The 23,101-nt window shown below is 38.6% G+C and overlaps 1 protein-coding gene across 1 annotated transcript in view; it reads right to left on the reverse strand.

Annotated features, from left to right (window-relative positions):
- Nucleotides 1–23,101, reverse strand: part of LOC126416075 (protein unc-80 homolog) — a 1,008,688-nt gene that overhangs the window by 408,145 nt on the left and 577,442 nt on the right. Inside the window, exons 33-36 of the mRNA XM_050083557.1 lie at nucleotides 22,682–22,884; nucleotides 17,770–17,889; nucleotides 12,228–12,400; nucleotides 4,645–4,852 (exon numbers count right to left, since the gene is read on the reverse strand). Of these exons, the coding sequence (XP_049939514.1) occupies nucleotides 4,645–4,852; nucleotides 12,228–12,400; nucleotides 17,770–17,889; nucleotides 22,682–22,884 (704 nt within the window). The remainder of the gene's footprint in view (nucleotides 1–4,644; nucleotides 4,853–12,227; nucleotides 12,401–17,769; nucleotides 17,890–22,681; nucleotides 22,885–23,101) is intronic.

Raw genomic sequence — 23,101 nt, forward strand, 5'->3', positions numbered from 1 at the left:
GCTCAGCAACGTGGTGGTCCACTTGTTTCTTGGCCACAGTTTGTCGGTGGCCATTCATGCAGGCAGACAGCTTGCTGGTTGTCATGCACACATAGAAAGCAGCACAGTGGTTGCAGCTTGGCTTGTAGACTGGTTTCACAGGTAGCCCTGCCTTTGATGGGATAGCTGATGTTCGTAACTGGACCATAGTAGCTCGTGGTAGGAGGATATATGGGACAAGTATTGCACCTAGGTCTATTACAGGGGTACGAGCCATGAGGTAAGAGGTTGGGAGGAGGTTTGTGTAAGGATGGACAAGTATATTGTGTAGGTTCTGTGGATGGCAGACTACCACTGTGGGAGGGGTGAGAAGGATAGTGGGCAGGAGATCTCTCATTTTAGGGCACAACGAAAGGTAGTTGAAACCCTGGCGGAGAATGTAATTCAGTTGCTCCAGTCATGGGCGGTACTGAGTTATGACAGGAATGCTCCTCTGTTGTTGGACAGTGGGACTTTGGGAGCTGGTGGGAGGCTGGAGAGATTAGGAACGAGAGATTTGTTTTTGTAAAAGGTTGGGAGGACAATTACGATCTGTGAAGGCTTCAGTGACACCTTCTCCCGCTCAAAATATACCAAAGGTCTTACTGAGGCCTTCACAAACCATAATTGTCCTCCCAACCTTGTACAAAAACAAATCTCTCATGCCAATCTCTCCAGCCTCCCACCAGCTTCCAAAGTCCCACAGTCCAACCACAGAGGAGCATTCCCGTCGTAGCTCTGTACCGCCCAGGACTGGAGTAAGTGAATAACATTCTCTGCCAGGGTTTTGATTACCTCTCATTGTGCCCGGAAATGAGAAATGCACCATCCACTATCGTTCCCACCCTTCCCACAGTGGTGTTCCACCGTCCACCAAACCTACGTAATATAATCGTCCATCCTTACACAACCCTGCTCCCAACCCATTACCTCATGGCTCCTACCCCTGTAATAGACCTAGATGCAAGACTTGCCCCATACATCCTCCCACCACCACCTACTCCAGGTCCGGTCAGAAACATCAGCTATCCCACTAAAGGCAGGGCTGCCTGTGAAACCATTCATGTGGTCTACAAGCTAAGCTGCAACCACTGTGTTGCATTATATGTGAGCATGACAACCAACAAGCTGTCTGTCTGCATGAATGGCCACCGATAAACTGTGGCCAAGACACAAGTGGACCACCCTCATGCTGAACACATTGTCAAACATAACACCCTTCATTTCAATGACTGCTTCACAGCCTGTGTCATATGGATCCTTCCCTGCAACCTTTGTTAGTCACTGTCCTCACCCATCCAGCCCATTCCATGTTCCCATCCCAGTGCTACACAGCCATCATTCCACCACTACACCCAGTCCTTTTGTTTCTCTCCTTTTCCACTACTTCCCCCCCCCCCCCCCCCCCCCTCCGACCCTCTCCTCTGCCCACCGTCTAACATGTAGCACTTCACTGTCCACCACCCCCAACATACTATCCTTCCCCCTCCCCACCCCTGCCTCCTCCTTACCCCCACCCAGTCGCCACTCTCACCATGCACTGGTGCTGCTGCTTGCAATGTGGTTTCAGTTGCCAGACTGGAGTTGTATGTGTAGCTGTGTGTGTGTGTGTGTGTGTGTGTGTGTGTGTGTGTGTGTGTGTGTGTGTGTCTACATCTATTGTTGATAAAGGCCTTAAATGGCTGAAAGCTTCACCTGTGACCGTCTTTTTGTTGTGCCTATCTGCAACTCAGCATCTTCGCTATATGGTGAGTAGCAACTTTCCTTTTCATAAAATTGTTACAAGTTTTCAAGATATCCATAAAAGTTAGATGACGTCACAGAGCAAGTGAGGGTAATAGTTTTATAAAACTGACTTGACATACATATTTCTTCAGCTGGTCATTGCATGTGTAATTTTTTGGTATGCAAGAGAAAAGTGTAAAAAGTTCTTGGCCTGACAGATAAAGACTGTGTTTTACATAAACAAAAGCTGTTCTTATTTATATGTCTTCATCTACATCCACATACTTTATCCAATGTTTTTACAATTATTGGATTCCATTCCTGAATGTAATTATCGAAGATCTGCAAATTACTCAAATACAACTTTCATAAATTCTTCAATGGACATGAGACATTTTGCAGCCACAAGTTTCTTAAGATGCTGGAATGTGTGGAATCTGGAAGGTAACAAATCTGTAGAATAGTTTGGACATTCTAAAAATCTTCTCTTCAATATCTCAGTTTCCTAGTGCTAAAGCATCTTTGTGGTCAAGTACAATCTTCTGAAGGAATATGATTCTCTTCTTTCACAAACTCAATCTTCTCCTCAAACATTTTTTCATCCAGCAAGTTCAGAAGATGTCTATGAAATTTTCCAGTTAATGTTTTATCTATTGTATTCTTTTATTGCATTCAGCAAAGCAAAGCTGTAACTGACCTCACCTTATATTGTGCAAGCCATCAGCTTCCACACACTTTTTGTTTTCTCTTTTATTTCCCGTAAATGTTGAGGCAATAGTCAATCATGGTGTACTACTCCACAATGAAAAATCGCACTTAAAAATTTTCTTTTCAAAAGTATTTAATACAGTACACGTCATGCACAGAGTGTATGCATACTTTGGTAAAATACCGTATTTACTCAAATCTAAGCCGCACTCGAATCTAAGCCGCACCTGAAAAATGAGACTCGAAATCAAGGAAAAAAAATTTCCCTAATCTAAGCCGCACCTGAAATCTGAGATTCGAAATTCAAAGGGAGAGAAAAGTTTTAGGCTGCATCTCCAAATCGAAACAAAGTTGGTCCATTGTAATATGAGACATAATTTAGGTCGAATGAATGACGATACAGCTACAGTAGTTTGGTTCGAGTCGTAAGCTCAGCAGTTAAGCTTTACCAGGTAGACACTGCTATGCGTCAAGCGCTCCGTCCGTATTTATTCGGGTACCCTTCCTTTTTCACGTGCTTCGTCTGGTTTGAATTGATTGATTACTTTTCTTTGTCCGATAAGTGCCATTCTCTTTGTTATAGATGTTTACACTCTATGCTGAAAATGCATTACTGTACTGTGTCATGCATTGTTTGTCGCATTCTGATAATGAGTGTTTACGGCCTGTCGCCGCTCGCCGCATGGCTTGCTTTTGTGCACGCTACCGCCGCTTACAATTAAAAAAAAAAAAGAGAGAGAGGAATTGTCTCATAAGCGAAACAATTGCAAGAGACTGCTATTTGTTGTTACATACACTGCTGCTTTCTTTGATAATGATCAACAAGAACCAAATAATAGACTGCGTATGTTAGAAGATGTTCTGAACGAGAGTTTAGCGAAAATTTTTCTCCATTTGAAAATCGTTGCAGATGCCTCTTTTGTACATTACATTCTGCACAGAAATTAGTCATCTTAGATTTAAAAATGTAGTCAATTGCCGTGCTTCATTTCTGACTGTATCACTATTAGGCATAAGAATAATACGAATATAAACATGACATGATATGTATATTCTTCCGCATTTGCTGTTGTCTCACTCTAGTTTCGTAGTTTATTACACGCCCGGGTACCCGGGTTCGATTCCCGGCGGGGTCAGGGATTTTCTCTGCCTCGTGATGGCTGGGTGTTGTGTGATGTCCTTAGGTTAGTTAGGTTTAAGTAGTTCTAAGTTCTAGGGGACTGATGACCATAGATGTTAAGTCCCATAGTGCTCAGAGCCAGCCAGCCGTAGTTTATTAGGCAGACAGGATTTAAATGAGATAGCAGCAAACACGAAAGAATACATGGCAAAATGTTTATATTTGTATTATACTTATGGTGAAGAGAATACTGCATGTGATTCACAATTCATAAAAGTTCGTATTAGGAACCATCTCTTCTCACAGGTAGGAAAAAATTCAGAACGTCGAGTTGGCCATATTGATAAACATCCCAAACAGTCTTGCTCGTTGGATTTTTGTACTACATTGAAATGCTGCGACATTCGAAGATGAACAATACGGTATTTGTATTTACTTCATTGATTAATGTACGGAAATGCAGTGGTCGAAACTCGAGGCGGAGAAAAAAGCTCGTTTTCCACTTTTTTTTTTTTTTTTTAATTTTGTTTACTGACGCAGAGGTTTTGGCACCAGTATTTATCTTTGTGCCTGCAAAGCATGGCTGTGTAGCGCTACATATATTCGACGGCAGAAGTTATATTGTGGCGGCACCTACCAACATTTTTCAGAACTAACGCTTACTTTGCACTCGATTCTAAGCCGCAGGTGGTTTTTTGGATCACAAAAACAGGAAAAATGTGCGGCTTAGATTCGAGTAAATACGGTAAGGGCAAGGCAATGACTGATCTATAACAGACTGATGCGAGGAGAGAAGAAAGACATTACAGAGAATGACTCACACTAGATTTTTAGCTCTTGCTCATTTTATAGCAAAAACGCACACAAGTACACACTGCAAGCACATAACACCCACACACACACTCCTGCGGCCACAGCAAGACAATGACATTTAAAGACAATTTTTTCCAACTAAAACAGCACAATGACTAATTTACTCTGAGTTATATTATCAAGAAACTGTAACAAAAAACATAAAAATAAAAAACTCACTAAGTCAGAACTATTTTCATTAAAACACATGAAGGTATTACCTGTTGCTTAATATATTTGAGGACAGGTGGTGGTTCCTTCATTTTCTCCTCAGATTTATGATCTTTTTTCTTTGCCTTTGGTGACTGGAAATTAGTCTTCTCAAATTTTTCTGCTTTTTCTCCTTCCTGGTCTATCATATCACGTGAAGATTCTTGATGGCTTGCACTGAGTTTACTTGTTGCACAACCTTCACCCAATCGATCAATTCTGTCCACAATAAGTTAGCTTCATAAAAAAATGCAGAAATGGTAGTAGCAATGCTGGGTAAGAAATTTCTAAAACCTTGTTGAGTGATGTGTAGACATTTTTACAGGAAGGTCTTACACAAATAAATATGTGACCAGTCAATCAAAATCAATAAATGTAACTGCAAGACCAATAAGGTAATCTGATATGTCATTTTGCCAAATTAGGTCTCAAATACATGATAAAAGTTCATTGAGGCAAAAAATATATCAGAAACTACCAAGTGAATGGGAAAGACTAGAAAATAAATTTATAATTACACTGGCTGACACAAAAAATGTAACATGTAATAAATTATGTGCAATTATCTATTTAATCAAAAGTGTAGCAGTTTACTCTATAGTTTTAGATGAGGTATTCAAATAGAATCCCCTTGCAAGCAAACAATGAAGTGCCATTTGTTTAGTGCACTAGCCTTAATTATTTTTTCCTGCAAACCATGAAAAATGCATCAGTGGATGTAAAGCAATAATTTTGCCCAGTCTTGTGGTATTTATTGTTGTATCTTGTATTGTTCCACTTTCAATTACATCTGCTTACAGAATTTTCTGTGATTATCTTAATGCATTTTCTGGAGTAAGCATGCTGTTAAGCCTTGAAAATGCACCAAAAACTGTTGCTTTGGTGGAAGATGGTCATAGCATACACCACATTGCAAGAGCATTGAGAACCACACCTTCCATGACTTCCAGAAGCATTGAGAACCACACCTTCCATGACTTCCAGAACTGCAAGAAGGTACACGGAAACTGAAGGCTATGCATGGAAACCATAATCAGATCTGAGAAAAGTAACATTGGCAACAGACAATCATTTCACATAACTACATGTTCTCCTCCAACATCGCCACACCAGTGGCATTGAAGCATGATATCGACTCCACCAAGTATTGAGAGGTCAATGTTTGTGAGAGAAATGTCCAAAGAAGACTGGAAGAAGACAATGTTTAAACTAGGAGACTTGCTACAGGCTCAGAACTTACCAGAGAGCATCACACAGCTTGGCTACATTTCAGAAGCGAATATTTGGGTTGTTAAATACAAGAATGGCAGTAAGTGTTGACCATCATTTGAGTCATGATTTGACCAAAGATTGACTGATGATAGAGACAGGGTCTGAACAAGGGCTGAGGTTTGCACATTCTCATCTAGGATGCATTTTCAAAGCGGTTGTTGGATGGTGTAGGCAGGAATCAGTATGACTGCAAGGAAGGATTTGGAGAGGCTAACAGCACATTGTTCCATGCAGGAAATCATATTGGATTATGTTGTACCTTTCACTCCATTTATTAATCACAATTGCACAAATGTGCCAAGAGTTCTTGGATGAAGCAGTGATTCTTGCTAGCGCTTGGATTCCTCGAAGCCCTAATTGGGTACTTATTGAGCATATATGGGACCAGGTGGGGAGAAGGACCCATCAACATGACACAGAGACCCTAGAGGACCTCCTAAACCGAAACAGAGGTGTATTACCTTAATGAGCTTCTTCAGAATCTGCTTGAAGTGTGAATTCATTTGTGTTACTTTCATATCCATAGCTTAATTTATTTACGGTCATCATTTTTCCATTATTAGACCCTTAGATGGAACCTTAACACAACATTTTAAGAAAACAATTAATTTAGTGTCATAAAAATGACTGAATTTAAAATAAAAAAGTTAAAATAGTTTTTGTAAAGGAATTGAGTTATAGCATTTTTCATGGCAGGTAAATGTAAACAAGCAGGTAACCATAATGACAATTCCACAGAAGATTCACATTAGTAACAAGAGCAGAGTGACTGGACATGGGAGCAGAGCATGGATGTGAAATGTGAGACACGTCATTAGAAATAAATAGAGAATCATAAAGAGGATTTGTCAACAAATGTAAGCTTTGTGATAATGGGAGTAGGTAGCCTAACAAAACAACTTGATAGCTTTAATCCTCAGTTGCTGAAAATTACATTATTAATGACAGCAAGTATTACTGGATAAGTTTATAAACAAAAATATATAGAAGACAATTAAACTGATATCACAGAAAGGTGGGGCACAAATCATTGAAAATCATTGCATTCTTGTAAATTGGAGGTGTATGGTACTGATACTGGGTATTCCTGGGGGTCACAAACTCATAAATTAGCAAAGAAAACCTTGTACATCCTATAGTGAGGATGGTGAGTAACAGATACATATGTAAACAATAGAGGTTGATACCTCCATTTCCATTATACGTTACCAAAACAGCAGCACACAAACTGATCCCATGATCTGAGATCCAGAAGCATTCAGACCTAGACTTAGACTACTATGAATTTGGCACTGCTAAGAGTTAGCACTGTTGATTAGATTTCACCAAACATTCTGAGCCTGGAAGCCTAGTGTACTATGGGTAAGGTTATGGGAGGAGCTTTGTCATTTGCAATTTTGTGAGATGTCGGTTTTGTGGTTCACGTGAAAGTGCAAATACGTGACCTATTAATATCTTTATACTATAGAACTAATTGTGTGCCCACAAAATCCGTATAAAGTTTGGCTAAATTCACAATAACATGGAACTTAGAAAACCAACTGCTTCTGCTATGTTTTATTCACTGACAATAACTTGAAGTACTTCATAATCTGAAGAGTGGAACTGGAAAAAGAGTTTAATATCATAAGTGGGACACAGTACAGCTGTCATAAGTATGACTTAAAAATGGTGGTGTTGGCTTTAATGTAAACACTTAAATTACAAACAACATTAGACTGACATTTATATCTGTACTCCGCAAATCACTGTGAAGTTCATGATAGAAGACAGTTCCCATTGTAACATGTAATAAAGTTTCTTACTGTTCCCTTTGTCTAAGGAACATGGGAAGAATGATTGCTTAAATGTCTCTGTGCATGCTGTAGTTAATCAAATCTTGTGCAATTTTATGCTTCCTCAGCATACAATTTGGAAACATTTTCGGATGTGCAGCCAGCTGGTGTGTTATTTTGGCAAGCTAACTTGTTGCTATCCTCAGGCAGTCCTGATGACTGATTTGTCCTCCAATGTGTGCAGTCTTATGCATCTCCTCTATCGTGCTGCTGAGGTCGAATTCAAAGTACCATGGGCAGCTCCACTTGTGAGGTGGCAGAGGAAGCACACCGTCAGGAGACAATCCATGGTCTTCAGTCTCTGTGCCGCCACTGTGGGGTCATGGTGCAGTTGTTGCAGAGGAGGCACATCTATTTTGTGTGATTTCAGTTGAAGTGGAATGAATGGATCTTCCTACAGACTGTCACTGTGTTTTGAACATGTTTACAGCTGGGCCCAAAGTCTTACTTATTCCAAAACTTTATCTATCATCTCATCATGTAGTGAGATCTACATAGATTCTTTTAAAACACAATCCCAGAATGGTTTGATCTGTTTCAATAACTTGGTGCCACAACTTGCTTTGTTGGATGTTCCTTATCTATGTGATGCTTGTGATCCCCACATCTTTCTTGTATTGTCTGGATGGTCTGATCTAGGTCACTTTATCTGCATTGACACAGGATGCGATAGACTCTTGGCTTTCAGAGTCCTAACTCAGCCTTAACAAGGCTTTGTCTTTGGCCGCAGATGAAATGCACATTTGATATTACATTTCTATAGTATTTACAGTTTTCTCAGATGTCTTACTGACCTAACAGATAAATGCTGTCACAATAGATCTGTCTTCTTCCTATGCAATCTGTCGCCTAGGCATCTTTGATTTTAAGGAAATCTCAATCTGACATTAGTTGTAGCTGTGCTTCTGGAAAACTTTGTGCAGGTTCTGCAATTCCTCTGTTAATCTCTCTGGGTCAGATATTTCATGAACTCTGTCCACTAGTGTGCTGAGGTTGCCTTCTCATTATGAGGGGTCGTTGCAGCTGGAAGCATGCAATTATTAACTTGGTGCATAAGTTTGTAGTGCTTTTCTATAAATTTAATTAACAGTAGACGTACACATAAGGAACACTTTACTCATGAATAATATATTCTCCTTCACTGTTTACAACAATTTGCCAACTCAGGGGTAACTTTTCGATTCTCCACTTGAAGAAATCACAAGGTTTTAAGGTGAAGACCTCATTGAGTCATATTCAAAGTGTATTTTCATCTGGAAAGGAAGTTCCTTGAAGGTTGATTGACAGAGACCTGAAAAGAAGAAAATCTGAGGGCGCAAGGTCAGGTGAATAAGGTGGGTATGGAATGACTTCCCAACCCAACTCCCGTATAGTGTTTTTTGTGAGGCTAGCAGAATGTGGGTGGGCATTATCATGGAGCAGTATTACTTCACAAAGTCTTCCTTGTTGTTGTTCTTTGACTGTACCTGAAAGCTGTTTCAGCTGTTGACAATGAATGTCAGCAGTGATGGTTACACCTTAGGGAAGCAATTTGTAGTACACCACATTGTTACCATTCAGCCAATTGCGTAACATTATGTTTTTGTGGATGTGTGCAGGTCTTTGTACAGTGAGTTGCTGCTTTATTTGGGCTCAACCATCCACTTTTTTTCCTTACACACTGAAGAGCCAAAGAAACCGGTAAATCTGCCTAATATCGTGTAGGGCCCCGCGAGCATGCAGATGTGCCACAACGTGATATGGCATGGACTTGATTAATGTCTGAAGGAGTGCTGGTGGGAATTGACACCATGAATCTTGCACGGGTGTCCATAAATCCATAAGAGTATGACGAGGTGGAGATCTCTTCTAAACAGCACATTGCAAAGCATCCCAGATATGCTCAATAATATTCATGTCTGGGGAGTCTGGTGGCTAGTGTAAGTCTTCCTGGAGCCCCTCTGTTTGTGGATGTGTGGGACATTGCATTGTCCTGCTGGAATTGTCAAAGTCAGTTGGAATGCTCAATGGACACGATTGGATGCAGGTGATAAGGCAGGACGCTTACATACGTGTCACCTGTCAGAGTCATATTTAGATGTATCAGGGCTCCCATATCACTCCAACTGGACATGCTCCACACCATTATAGAGCCTCCACCAGCTTGAACAGTCCCCTGCTGACATTCAGAGTCCACGGATTCATGAGGTTGTCTCCACACCCATACACATCTATCCGCTTGATACAATTTGAAATGAGACTCGTCTGACCAGGTAACATGTTTCCAGTCATCAACAGTCCAATTTCAATGTTGACGGTCCCTGGAGAGGTGTAAATCTTTGTGTTGTGCAGTCATCAAGGGTACACAAGTCGGCCTTCAGCTCCAAAAGCTCATATTGATAATGTTTCATTGAATGGTTCACATGCTGACAGTTGTTGATGGTCCAGCACTGAAATCTGCAGTAATTTGCTGAAGGCAAATAGCAATAGTGATGAGGACAGTAGGGAAACAAGTGCTGTACCATCACCTTCAAAACTTAGTTCTTTGAAAGACCCTGATTTTGTGTGTAGAAATGAGTGTAGAGAGAATCACAAAATAACACTGTGTGAATTAATGGCCTAGTGAGACATCTGGAACTGTTGAAAGGTAAAGCTGAACTGTTGGTGTCAAGACTTCAACAGTGGAATTGTCTTGATAAGATGTTAAATGTTATCGCATTCTGTAACTGCCACATGCCAGTCCTTCCATTTTTTGACAAAGAATAGAACTTGATATTTCATTGTGATGTAGAGGGATTAATGGCAGCTATATTCTGACTGGGTATGCACCTTACGTGAAGAAAACATGTGATAACATGAAACAACTGTTAATGCAATTGAATTATGACAAGTTTAAATGACAGAATTCTGGGGACCCAGAAATCACAGGCATATTACTTGGGTTATAACAGCACTACACCAAAATTTTGATGCTTCCTGTGCCTCTGGGATTGCTGCACCAAAATAACTTCATTATAAAAAGAAAGACTGGCCTAAGCATGAATCACTTGAACTAAGATCTCACAATGTTATGCACGAAGTACTTGTTGAATCCAATTCTCCCTGCTCTTCATATAAAATTGGGCCTAATGGAAAACTTTATTAAGATCATGGAGCACATCACTATTTATATAAGAAGTTTCCACAACTTAGTGAGGCAAAAATAATAGAGGGGGTTTTCGTGGGTCCCCAGACATGCAAACTGTACAGTAAACTTAGATGCAACATGTCCTTAAAGCTAAATTTTCTATATTCCACTTGAACTTCAGTCCTGATAACTGTGATGCTGTAACCAACGAGCACGGAGAACGCTTCCAGAAGCAAATTTCAGACAAGGAAATGAGAGACCAGGGAAAGAAGAGCGAATCAATATTAGCTGAATACTACTGGACACTAATCACAGAAACACCACCAGAAAACTCAAATGTCAGGTAAAACAGCTGCACTTTCAATGACCTTCCTCTGAAAGATAACACCAAGGTAAACATATGCATAAGCTTATATAGGTAATAACATAAAGTTATTACAACTGCAAAATGAGAGCTAATTTGCATTTTCATTAACATTTTTGCTATCAGTATACCCAAAAATGTAGAGATTAGCCGTTTTCATGCCAGTTATTTTTTTGCCAGTTATTTTTTTGCCTAGTGATACAAGCCTTTTTTCTGTGCAGCAGTCATCGACTGTGGGGGCTGGTCCTGGCGGAGGTTCGAGTCCTTCCTCGGGCATGGGTGTATGTGTTTGTCCTTAGGATAATTTAGGTTAAGTAGTGTGTAAGCTTAGGGACTGATGACTTTAGCTCCTAAGTCCCATAAATTTCACACACATTTGAACATTTTTTCTGTGCAGCAGACCATAAATGTAAGAGAATGCTAGATCAAGTCTAGAACCTTTATTTATGGAGTGGCTAATGCCCGTTAAAGTCTGATAAAGGCACAATTGTGAAAGCTTGATAATGGGGCAACAGCCTTGAAACTGGTTGTGATTAAATAAATACTAATAATATAAAAAATACTATGGTTGTGGAACTGATATTTACTGAAGCAATATCAATTATAGGCCTACTGTAAAACTCTGTCTGAAAAGAATGGAGAATTTTATGTATTATATTGTTTTCTGTATTGATCTGTGTTAACTCTTTGTTGTTCAGGAGTCTTTCCTTCTTGAGAACAAGTGCAGCAGTGGATAGACTGTGCATGTATGTATTTTCAGGAAGTGACAACAAAACAGCAACTGATACTTGAGGCTTCGTAATGATAGAAATTATAAAAAAAGTTATCTATTTATTAACTGAATTAGGAATGTTCAAGAAAGTAGTTTTCACTAAAATTTAAATTAAGAGGATGTTTTGCCAGATGATCTTATGCATTGAGACACTCACATAAAAAAGATAAATTTTTGAACATAATATGAAATATATCAAAGGAAAGCTATTTATATGTGAAGATATAACAAGATAAGTGAAGTACCTGTCCTTTTTACCCATACTGTCTTTCCTGCGGACTGGTGATGCTTGAGCACTTGCTTGATCAGATACTTTGCGACTTCTTGTTTTATCTTTCTTTGTATCCTCACGGTGATGTTTCTCTGCTTCTACATCAGCTGCATCACTGCCCACTATACCAAACTCTTCTCCATAAACCTATTAAATAAACAGTCATAGATGTATTTTGCAGTATCATAGAAATGGCTGAGGGAAAAAATTTAAGAATGTGGCACATTACTTATTTCTGAAAAAAGATATCAAAGAAAATATTATAGAAAATTTTATATGGACCACTGGTGATCCATAAATGACTAATATCTTTTAATAGTATGGCCTACTTTGCAAGACTGATCAATGTAAAAACCAAAACACTGAGAGAAAATCAAACTATGTTGCAGAATTTTACAGAACCCTTTTCTTAAATAGTTCGGAAGGAAAATTAAATCTGTAGCAGTTCTGGTGTGGGAAGCTTGCAGAATGATGCTGGGTACTAGAGAGTGTAGTTAACATGAATTTATTACTAGCAATGGAACATAAAAAAGATGATGTGCATACTGTTCAATCATTCATTGTGAATTGAGGATGGCTTGAGTCACAAAGATATGGCTCCCTGCATGAGTGTTAATTAATATTGCTGTCAAAGTGTTTCATTTTTGTGACATTTTGCATCACTGATAGCGAGGTCACCACAATCATTAAAAAGCAGGCAAATATGAGAGACTGAAAACCAACGTAATTATTTGTTTGGTGTCCCTCAGGTACAACTGTTTCATTGACTACTCTACAAAGGAGAACCTTCAATGATGTGGAACAAATCAGTAGCAATGACATCCAAAAGTAATGATCGCAAATTACCTTTATTTCAGTTTGTTATTATTTAAGTTACAAATGTATGTTTAAAACAATTAACAGACAAATTGAAATAATAGTTGAACACCTTAATTATTGAGTTATTCAACTGCTGTTTATCAACTACTGCATGCTTATCATTTAAATGAGAATGTTGGTACAAATAATTATGTAAATGTACAGTTATCTACGGTATGTATTATTAGGATGGAGGGCTAGTTCAAGTAAACATAACTGTCTGATGTACAGATAATAGGTGTCTGAAATTCCGCAGGCAGATAAGTAATGGGAGAAGTGTCTCATAAGGTTTTCTTCTACTGTCTGTACTCATTTATAAGGAGTTCTGTTTTCCTGTCAAATGTGCATGGATAGCATGTATCCACATTGCACTAAAATATACAGCTCCACTCCCGGAGACATACAGTCAACATGGAAATTACTGTGGTTGAGTATCTTGAAGTTTGTCTATAAATAATTTATGTTATCAGCAACACTTCAGATTTCATGCCTTCTAAGAAGCATCCTTTGACATTTTGATTATTCACTATTGCAGTAATAATATTTTCTCCACATTACTTGCTTTGTATTTAAATATTAATTTGTAGGATTAAAGACCTACCCCCATGAACCATGGACCTTGCCGTTGGTGGGGAGGCTTGCGTGCCTCAGCGATACAGATGGCCGTACCGTAGGTGCAACCACAACGGAGGGGTATCTGTTGAGAGGCCAGACAAACGTGTGGTTCCTGAAGAGGGGCAGCAGGCTTTTCAGTAGTTGCAGGGGGAACAGTCTGGATGATTGACTGATCTGGCCTTGCAGCACTAACCAAAACGGCCTTGCTGTGCTGGTACTGCGAACGGCTGAAAGCAAGGGGAAACTACAGCCGTAATTTTTCCTGAGGGCCTGCAGCTATACTGTATGGTTAAATGATGATGGCGTCCTCTTGGGTAAAATATTCCAAAGGTAAAATAGTCCCCCATTCGGATCTCCGGGCGGGGACTATTCAAGAGGACGTCGTTATCAGGAGAAAGAAAACTGGCGTTCTACGGATTGGAGCGTGGAATGTCAGATCCCTTAATCGAGCAGGTAGGTTAGAAAATTTAAAAAGGGAAACGGATAGGTTGAAGTTAGATATAGTGGGAATTAGTGAAGTTCGATGGCAGGAGGAACAAGACTTTTGGTCAGGTGAATACAGGGTTATAAATACAAAATCAAATAGGGGTAATGCAGGAGTAGGTTTAATAATCAATAAAAAAATAGGAGTGCGGGTAAGCTACTACCAACAGCATAGTGAGCACATTATTGTGGCCAAGATAGACACGAAGCCCATGCCTACTACAGTAGTACAAGTTTATATGCCAACTAGCTCTGCAGATGATGAAGAAATTGATGAAATGTATGATGAGATAAAAGAAATTATTCAGGTAGTGAAGGGAGACGAAAATTTAATAGTCATGGGTGACTGGAATTCAGGAGTAGGAAAAGGGAGAGAAGGAAACATAGTGGGTGAATATGGATTGGGGTAGAGAAATGAAAGAGGAAGCTGTCTGGTAGAATTTTGCACAGAGCATAACTTAATCATAGCTAACACTTGGTTCAAGAAACATAAAAGAAGGTTGTGTACATGGAAGAATCCTGGAGATACTAGAAGGTATCAGATAGATTATATAATGGTAAGACAGAGATTTAGGAACCAGGTTTTAAATTGTAAGACATTTCCAGGGGCAGATGTGGACTCTGACCACAATCTATTGGTTATGAACTGTAGATTAAAACTGAAGAAACTGCTAAAAGGTGGGAATTTAAGGAGATGGAACCTAGATAAACTGACTAAACCAGAGGCTATACAGAGTTTCAGGGAGAGCATAAGGGAACAACTGACAGGAATGGATGAAAGAAATACAGTAGAAGAAGAATGGGTAGCTCTGAGGGATGAAGTAGTTAAGGCAGCACAGGATCAAGTAGGTAAAAAGACGAGGGCTAGTAGATATCCTTGGGGAACAGAAGAAATATTGAATTTAATTGATGAAAGGAGAAAATATAAAAATGTAGTAAATGAAGCAGGCAAAAAGGGAATACAAACGTCTCAAAAATGAGATCGACAGGAAGTGCAAAATGGCTAAGCAGGGATGGCTAGAGGACAAATGTAGGACGTAGAGGCTTATCTCACTAGGGGTAAGATAGATACTGCCTACAGGAAAATTAAAGAGACCTTTGGAGAAAAGAGAGCCACTTGCATGCATATCAAGAGCTCAGATGGCAACCCAGTTCTAAGCAAAGAAGGGAAAGCAGAAAGGTGGAAGGAGTATATAGAGGATCTATACAAGGGCGATGTACTTGAGGACAATATTATGGAAATGGAAGAGGATGTAGGCGAAGATGAAATGGGAGATACGACACTGCATGAAGAGTTTGACAGAGCACTGAAAGACCTGAGTCGAAACAAGGCTCCGAGAGTAGACAGCATTCCATTGGAACTACTGATGGCCTTGGGAGAGCCAGTCCTGACAAAACTCTACCATCTGGTGAGCAAGATGTATGAGACAGGCGAAATACCCTCAGACTTCAAGAAGAATATAGTAATTCCAATCCCAAAGAAAGCAGGTGTTGACAGATGTGAAAATTACCGAACTATCAGTTTAATAAGTCACAGCTGCAAAATACTAACGTGAATTCTTTACAGATGAATGGAAAAACTGGTAGAAGCCGACCTCGGTGAAGATCAGTTTGGATACTACAGAAATGTTGGAACACGTGAGGCAATACTGACCCTATGACTTATCTTAGAAAATAGATTAAGGAAAGGCCAACCTATGTTTCTAGCATTTGTAGACTTAGGGAAAGCTTTTGACAATGTTGACTGGAATACACTCTTTCAAATTCTAAAGGAGGCAGGGGTAAAATACAGGGAGCGAAAGGCTATTTACAATTTGTACAGAAACCAGATGGAAGTAATAAGAGTCGAGGGGCACGAAAGGGAAGCAGCGGTTGGGAAGGGAGTGAGACAGGGTTGTAGCCTGTCCCCGATGTTATTCAATCTGTATATTGAGCAAGCAGTAAAGGAAACAAAAGAAAAATTCGGAGTAGGTATTAAAGTCCATGGAGAAGAAATAAAAACGTTGAGGTTCGCCGATCACATTGTAATTCTGTCAGAGACAGCAAAGGACTTGGAAGAGCAGTTGAACGGAATGGACAGTGTCTTGAAAGGAGGATATAAGATGAACATCAACAAAAGCAAAATGAGGATAATGGAATGTAGTCGAATTAAGTTGGGTGATGCTGAGGGAATTAGATTAGGAAAAGAGACACTTAAAGTAGTAAAGGAGTTTTGCTATTTGGGGAGCAAAATAACTGATGATGGTTGAAGTAGAGAGGATATAAAATGTAGACTGGCAGTGCCAAGGAAAGCGTTTCTGAAGAAGAGAAATTTGTTAACATTGAGTATAGATTTAAGTGTCAGGAAGTCGTTTCTGAAAGTATTTGTATGGAGTGTAGCCATGTATGGAAGTGAAACATGGACGATAAATAGTTTGGACAAGAAGAAGACAGAAGAACTTTAGAAATGTGGTGCTACAGAAGAATGCTGAAGATTAGATGGGTAGATCACATAACTAATGAGGAGGTATTGAATAGAGTTGGGGAGAAGAGGAGTTTGTGGCACAACTTGACAAGAAGAAGGGACCAGTTGGTAGGACATGTTCTGAGGCATCAAGGGATCACAAATTTAGCATTGGAGGGTGCGTGGAGGGTACAAATTTTGGAGGGAGACCAAGAGACAAATACACTAAGCAGATTCAGAAGGATGTAGGTTGCACTAAGTACTGGGAGATGAAGAAGCTTGCACAGGATAGAGTAGCATGAGAGCTGCATCAAACCAGTCTCAGGACTGAAGACAACAACAACAACAACAGCACTAAAGATGAAAAACAGAGCAAAATAAAGAGTTTCGTCTGCTGATTAACAATATTAGAGATACTGATACTCATTAATTCATGCATTCATCATGTTCTGTAGATCCCATCATGAAAGAAAAACTTTCGGGATTTGCAATAATTCAAAGTATACATTACCCAGGAGAAATATGTATTGAAAACTGCATGAATAATAACCTGTTAGCAGTTATTGGTTTAGATAATCTGACTTTAACATATTAAAATTACAGGCAAGCATCTACTTTTTCTCATGTTGTTGTTTTTTAAAGTTATATTTCTGATTACTAGCTCAACACTAACTTGAGCAAGCTGATATTTATCAGAGCCAAAGCCACCTGTATGCCATGAGAAAATATGCCTGTTAGCAATGAGAACTGCTATCTGGTATGAGTGAAACACAAATCTTAAATTCTTAATTAGTTAATTTGTAGGTGTGATTATAAGATATGTTGTTAATTTCCTTTGAGTTTTCAAGAATCACAATTTCTTGCTTTATGTTTGATAAAACCTTGTTGATAACTTGTGTACCAGAATTCATTACCCCATTCTGAACCCTGGGCTACAGTGCAGACTGGAAATTATTCTCATGTTTTGTATTGTTAATGTGTAAGTTACAACTACATGAAAGTGACTTTTATGGTTAAGAACAAATACAAATAGTTAATGAAGCAAATGGTTATCCCTGTCTATCAACTTCTCAAAATGTTGGTTCCTTCCAATAAAAATGCCAATTTATTTACATACCCTTCTAACTGACTTTATAAGTCTGGAACACGCTCTCATATGACGTCTGTAACAGAATGGATGGCAAAATGATTGATGTGAGCAATAAAAGTTGAATGAATTGGATATCTGCACAACCACCTGTAACAAAAATACCAAGATGAAAAAGTTGACACACAGTTAAGGGCTTTAAAAACCGTGAAATAAACAGGAAACTAATTAAACTACACAAAACCAAACTGCTGTGTAGTATAACAAAAACATATATTATTATTTACTTAGAGAAGAATTCACAGGTTCAAATCAGATTCAATTAACAAATAATAATAATTATTATTACTATTAATGAGATGTGGTATGATTTTCATCTTTGTCATGTTATTCTTCTATCACTTGTAACACTTGGCCACATTGTACTGTCATTTCAATAGATTTTACATATTACTTACAATAACGGAAAAGTAGCTACTCATCTATAGTGGGCTGATGAGTGGCTCATAGAAACACACAACAGACAACAGTTTTCACACTTTCTTTCACATTCTTGCCCTTTCTCTAGTAAAAGTAAACACATTTACACACACAATTGTACAGACAGCTAAATGCACGCTCCTGCAGCTGAAAATTATCAACAGAAAGGATTCATGTGGCGTAGATAAACTATGATTTCTAAAAAAAATCGGTTTGAGCCTTTTGAGATACATAAATAATATTCCACTGACAGAAGTAATTCTGACAAGCTGAATACGGTTGTAGTAGTAAGTGGAACAAAAACAAAAAAGCTAATAGCACAGTGTATATTTTGGGTAAATATAACTGGAACATATATCACAATTTAACAATTAAAGAGTATTTGTATAAGAACGTCATTTACAGCCTGATGAAACAAGGTTTTATGACCTTTATAAAATTTCTGCGACAAGATAAATATAGTTATGATTACACCATGTTAAAAAATCATTTCTGAATTATTTTTGTAAAGCACATAATAGGAAAGTTATTACAAGGTTTCCTATCATTAAGTTAATGAGAAATACAATTAAATTATTCTTGCACCTTGCATGGCATCACATCTGAGTCTGAATATTTCTGCACTATTAAATTATGAGACAGAATTGCAGACTAGTACTTAACTTCAGCAGGCGAAACACATAGTACTGCCAATGGAAATGCCATGAAAGTAAGTGACACACTGTTCTAGTCTTCAGAACTAAAAGCTCCTTCATTGAAGAGGAGAGGGAGATATGTTGGGGAAGGTCAAATATGAAACACAGGCCACTCAGACACCAGGATGACAGGGACTCACCCGTAGTGAAGATGAGGGTAGACAAAGTGTCTTCTGTTACTGTTACACAAAGAATCTTTGTCTATTCTCATCCTCACTTGGGTGAGTCCATGTTTGAGTGACTTATCTTTCCATTTTAACCTTCCCCAATCTACTCTTCTCTCCTGTCCAGGAAAGTAACTATTGGATCCAAAAGATAGGATACTATGTCACCTGTACTTTTGTACATCTTTATTAGCAATCTTGAACATAAGTACTGGCCCACAATTCTGTCTCACAGTTTATTATTATTTCTGATTGTATTATTTTCACAGCTTGCTTGTGAACCTGGCATGATGCTTTGTGGTCTAGATTTTTTTGTAACATTCAACTTACCTCATTGAACAAATTTTCAACAATACAAATATTCAGAGAATGACAGCATCTGATCATGAAAATTTAAAATAAGTAACACACTGTTATTTGATTAAAATTTGATTTCTTGCATGTACATATAAATAAGTGCAGATTTAACATTGCTCATGATGGTTATCTTCAATGAAGTTGTTGTAGCAGCAGTCACAAAAAAATTCTTCTTTAACTGTTGCTCAAATGGGACATGTAGTAGATTAGTATCTTGACAAATCAGGAGTTAACCCTTCAAATGACAGCATGCTAATTTTAAGTTATATATCTTGATTACAGACGAGTATGAGGATTATGCCTGAGAGTTTCTTTGAATCTTAATGGTAAACCATTACTTCTCAACGCCCGTGGACTCCCTTCTTATATTCTATGTCCTGTTTACTAAGTGAGATAACCATATGTCAATTGATTTTATATCAATGTGTTTCCTCCCAGAAAGGTATATTTCTTTTCCATCATAATCTGTCATGCCTGAATATTTTCAATCTATTGTACTATAATTACAGAAATCCCTGGATGCATCTACATGTAAAGTAAGTGAAAGGTAGCCACTCACCTATAGCAGACCAATGTGTGGAGTACAGAATCACACAACACATTCACACTAGCTTTTGAGCTCTTGCCCCCCTAACAAAAGTACAAACATTCACTCACTCAACTACACAGACACTTGAACAGGCAATCCTGTGGCCACGGTGGTCTCATACATACTTGCTTTCTACCAACACCAGATTTTCTGAACTGTGCAGGTCGGAACTCTCCCTACAGCATTTCCTTTGTCCCCAAACTGCCTTGACATCAACCATTCCTAGTCCCTGCCCTCCACCCACCTGTCCCCTTTCCTTGCTCAAACTCTAGCACTATGTATGCCTTCTATCCAACCTATGCTTCTACCAGTCTTTCCCCCCTTCTCTACTTGTCTACTCTCACTATCCCCCCCCCCCCCCCCCCACCCCCCCACCCCCCCCAAAAAAATCCCATTTTCCCACTCCCACTATGCATGTCTTCTTGCCTTTTGTCCCATCTATGCTCCTGCTAGTCTTTCCCCCTTCTCTGTTTGTCTCCTCTCCTGTCTCCTTTCCTCTCACCCCCTCCCCCACTTTCCCAGCACAGCTTTCTCACACTGCACTCAGCAGCCTTATCTATCCTATCCCCACCGTGTCCCCACACACTCCCACCAGCAGCACACCTTCCCCTACTCTGCTATCCCTCACCCTCTCCATCACATGCCTCCTCCTCACCCCTACCACCCACCTCACCAGATGCAGTTGCACTTGGGCTCCAGCACCCGGACACAGTGGTCAAGTGTTGATAAGTTGTGCCTGTATGAATGTGTGTGTGTTCTCTATTTTGGAAGAAGATCTTTATTTGAAAGCTTAATATTGTCTTTTTCATTACTTACTGCAAAACAAGGGTATGTATAATTACTATACCTGAATTACAAAACATAATCCTGTAAAAGCATAGTTCACTCTGACATCACATTATATAACAACATAAGAGGTGAATCAGAAACTTTTTCAGCACTAGTATTTATGAAAAAAGAACCTAAAATCACTTCTGATACATAACAGTTTCTATTTATTTCTGAACAAGCAAAAACAGCAAATTTTCTTCAACAAAGACTTATAACCTGCACTTAGATTGCACAAATAGAATTATACATTTTTTTTAAATAGTGGTATTGCATATTGCAGCCAGCTCTCCTGACCTGTCCTGTACCACCAATTCTGTTTGTGATAAACCATAAAATTGCATCAAAAAATATAATTACAAAATAACAATTTCTCAAAAAGTCTATGGAATTTTGAAAGTGGTAGAAACATACAGGCAGATTGAAATTTTGAGTTGGGTTTGTGCTGCAACCAGGTGCACACTCTTAAACTACCATATAATTTCATTGTATTTAGAGCTTTAATTCTCTTGAGAGACAGATGGAATTAAGGACAATCTAAATAATAATAGTATCAAAATTAATTTTAAGTTTCATGATTATTAAAATAGCAAATTCAGCCATGTATTTACTTATTTTCAGTTGATAAATTTCATAAACAACATGTTATGACAATAATTAACTATGTATTTGCCCTTTTATTGTTTTCCTTCCTAGGGACTAGTGAATTAAGTCATCAGTCATCATCAGAATGGGAAGAAATTACATGTGGTGTCCCACAAGGATCCATCTTAGGGTGATTGCTTTTTCTTGTGTACATTAATGATCTCTCATCAGTTACACTGCCAGAAGCAGAGTTCATTTTGTTTGCAGATGACACAAGTATTGCAATAAATACTATGTCGAGTGTAGTTCTAGAAAGATCTGCTGATGATATTTTCATGGATATAAATAAATGGTTTAAAGCCAACTCACTGACATTAAACTTTGAAAAGACTCACTACATGCAATTCAGAACCTGTAAGAGGTTTCCACCCAGCATATGCATAAAGTATGAAGAAGAGCAGATAGAAGAGGTTGACAGTCTTAAATTCCTGGGATTACAACTTGGCAATAAATTCAGTTGGGAGGAACATACCACAGAGCTGCAGAAACGCCTTAACAAATCTGTATTTGCAATTCGAGTGTTAGCTGACATAGGCGACATAAAAATGAAAAAGCTTGCATACTTTGCCTACTTTCATTCCATTATGTCATATGGTATAATATCTTGGGGTAACTCTTCAAGTCAAACAAAAGTTTTCAGAGTCCAAAAGCGTGTAGTACGTATTATTTGTGGAGTAAATTCACGGACGTCATGTAGAAACCTCTTCAAAGAACTGGGTATACTAACTACTGCCTCTCAGTATATTTACTCCTTAATGAAATTTGTCCTAATAATATATATCTTGTTCCAACAAACAGCTCAGTTCATACATACAATACCAGGAACAAAAATGATTTGCACAAGGTCTTAAAAGCACTTACTTTGGTTCAAAAAGGGGTCCACTACTCAGGAACACTCATCTTCAATAATTTGCCAGCAAACATAAAAAATTTAGTCACAAATAAAGATCAGTTTAAAAGGAGTCTGAAAGACTTACTAGTGTCCAACTCTTTCTACTCCATTGATGAATCTTTTAATAGAAACAAATGATGTATTGTATATATTCATACTATTAGTATTGTTCTTTCCTTTTTTTTAAAATTAACATGTTCCACATCCACGAGGATCTCCTCAGCATGGATCTATGGAACGAAAAGTAATCTAATCTAATCTAAAAGAAAATCTAATTCAGAAAAATTCAGACCTTCATCCATGGGAGATTTTTGCTTGTATCATCTGTGTCATTGCTGTCACTTGGACTTTCTGGAGGTTGGTCATCACTCAGAATGCCAGGTGATTCTTCACCACTGACTTCACCTGGTCCTCCTTGTTCTGAAGTGTCGCTGCGGTCAGAGAGTGAACTTACTTTTCTCTTTGACTGTATGGAGTCCGTGCGTTTCACCATAACTGTAGTGAAAAATATGACATCTAAAAAATTAAGAAAGATCAATAAATCTATTACTATAATTTGATGCCATATTATTTAGAATGCATACACACAAATATATTTCTACCAGTAGTTTTTAGTGATCTCTGATTGTCACAATTCACATAGTCTCCATCTTCTTCAATGGTGACCATAATATCTACCAGCTCTATCATATGCTAGGAAAAGTCATTATTT

This window comes from Schistocerca serialis, chromosome 8, assembly GCF_023864345.2.
Source record: "Schistocerca serialis cubense isolate TAMUIC-IGC-003099 chromosome 8, iqSchSeri2.2, whole genome shotgun sequence".
In the NCBI taxonomy this organism is placed as follows: domain Eukaryota; kingdom Metazoa; phylum Arthropoda; class Insecta; order Orthoptera; family Acrididae; genus Schistocerca; species Schistocerca serialis.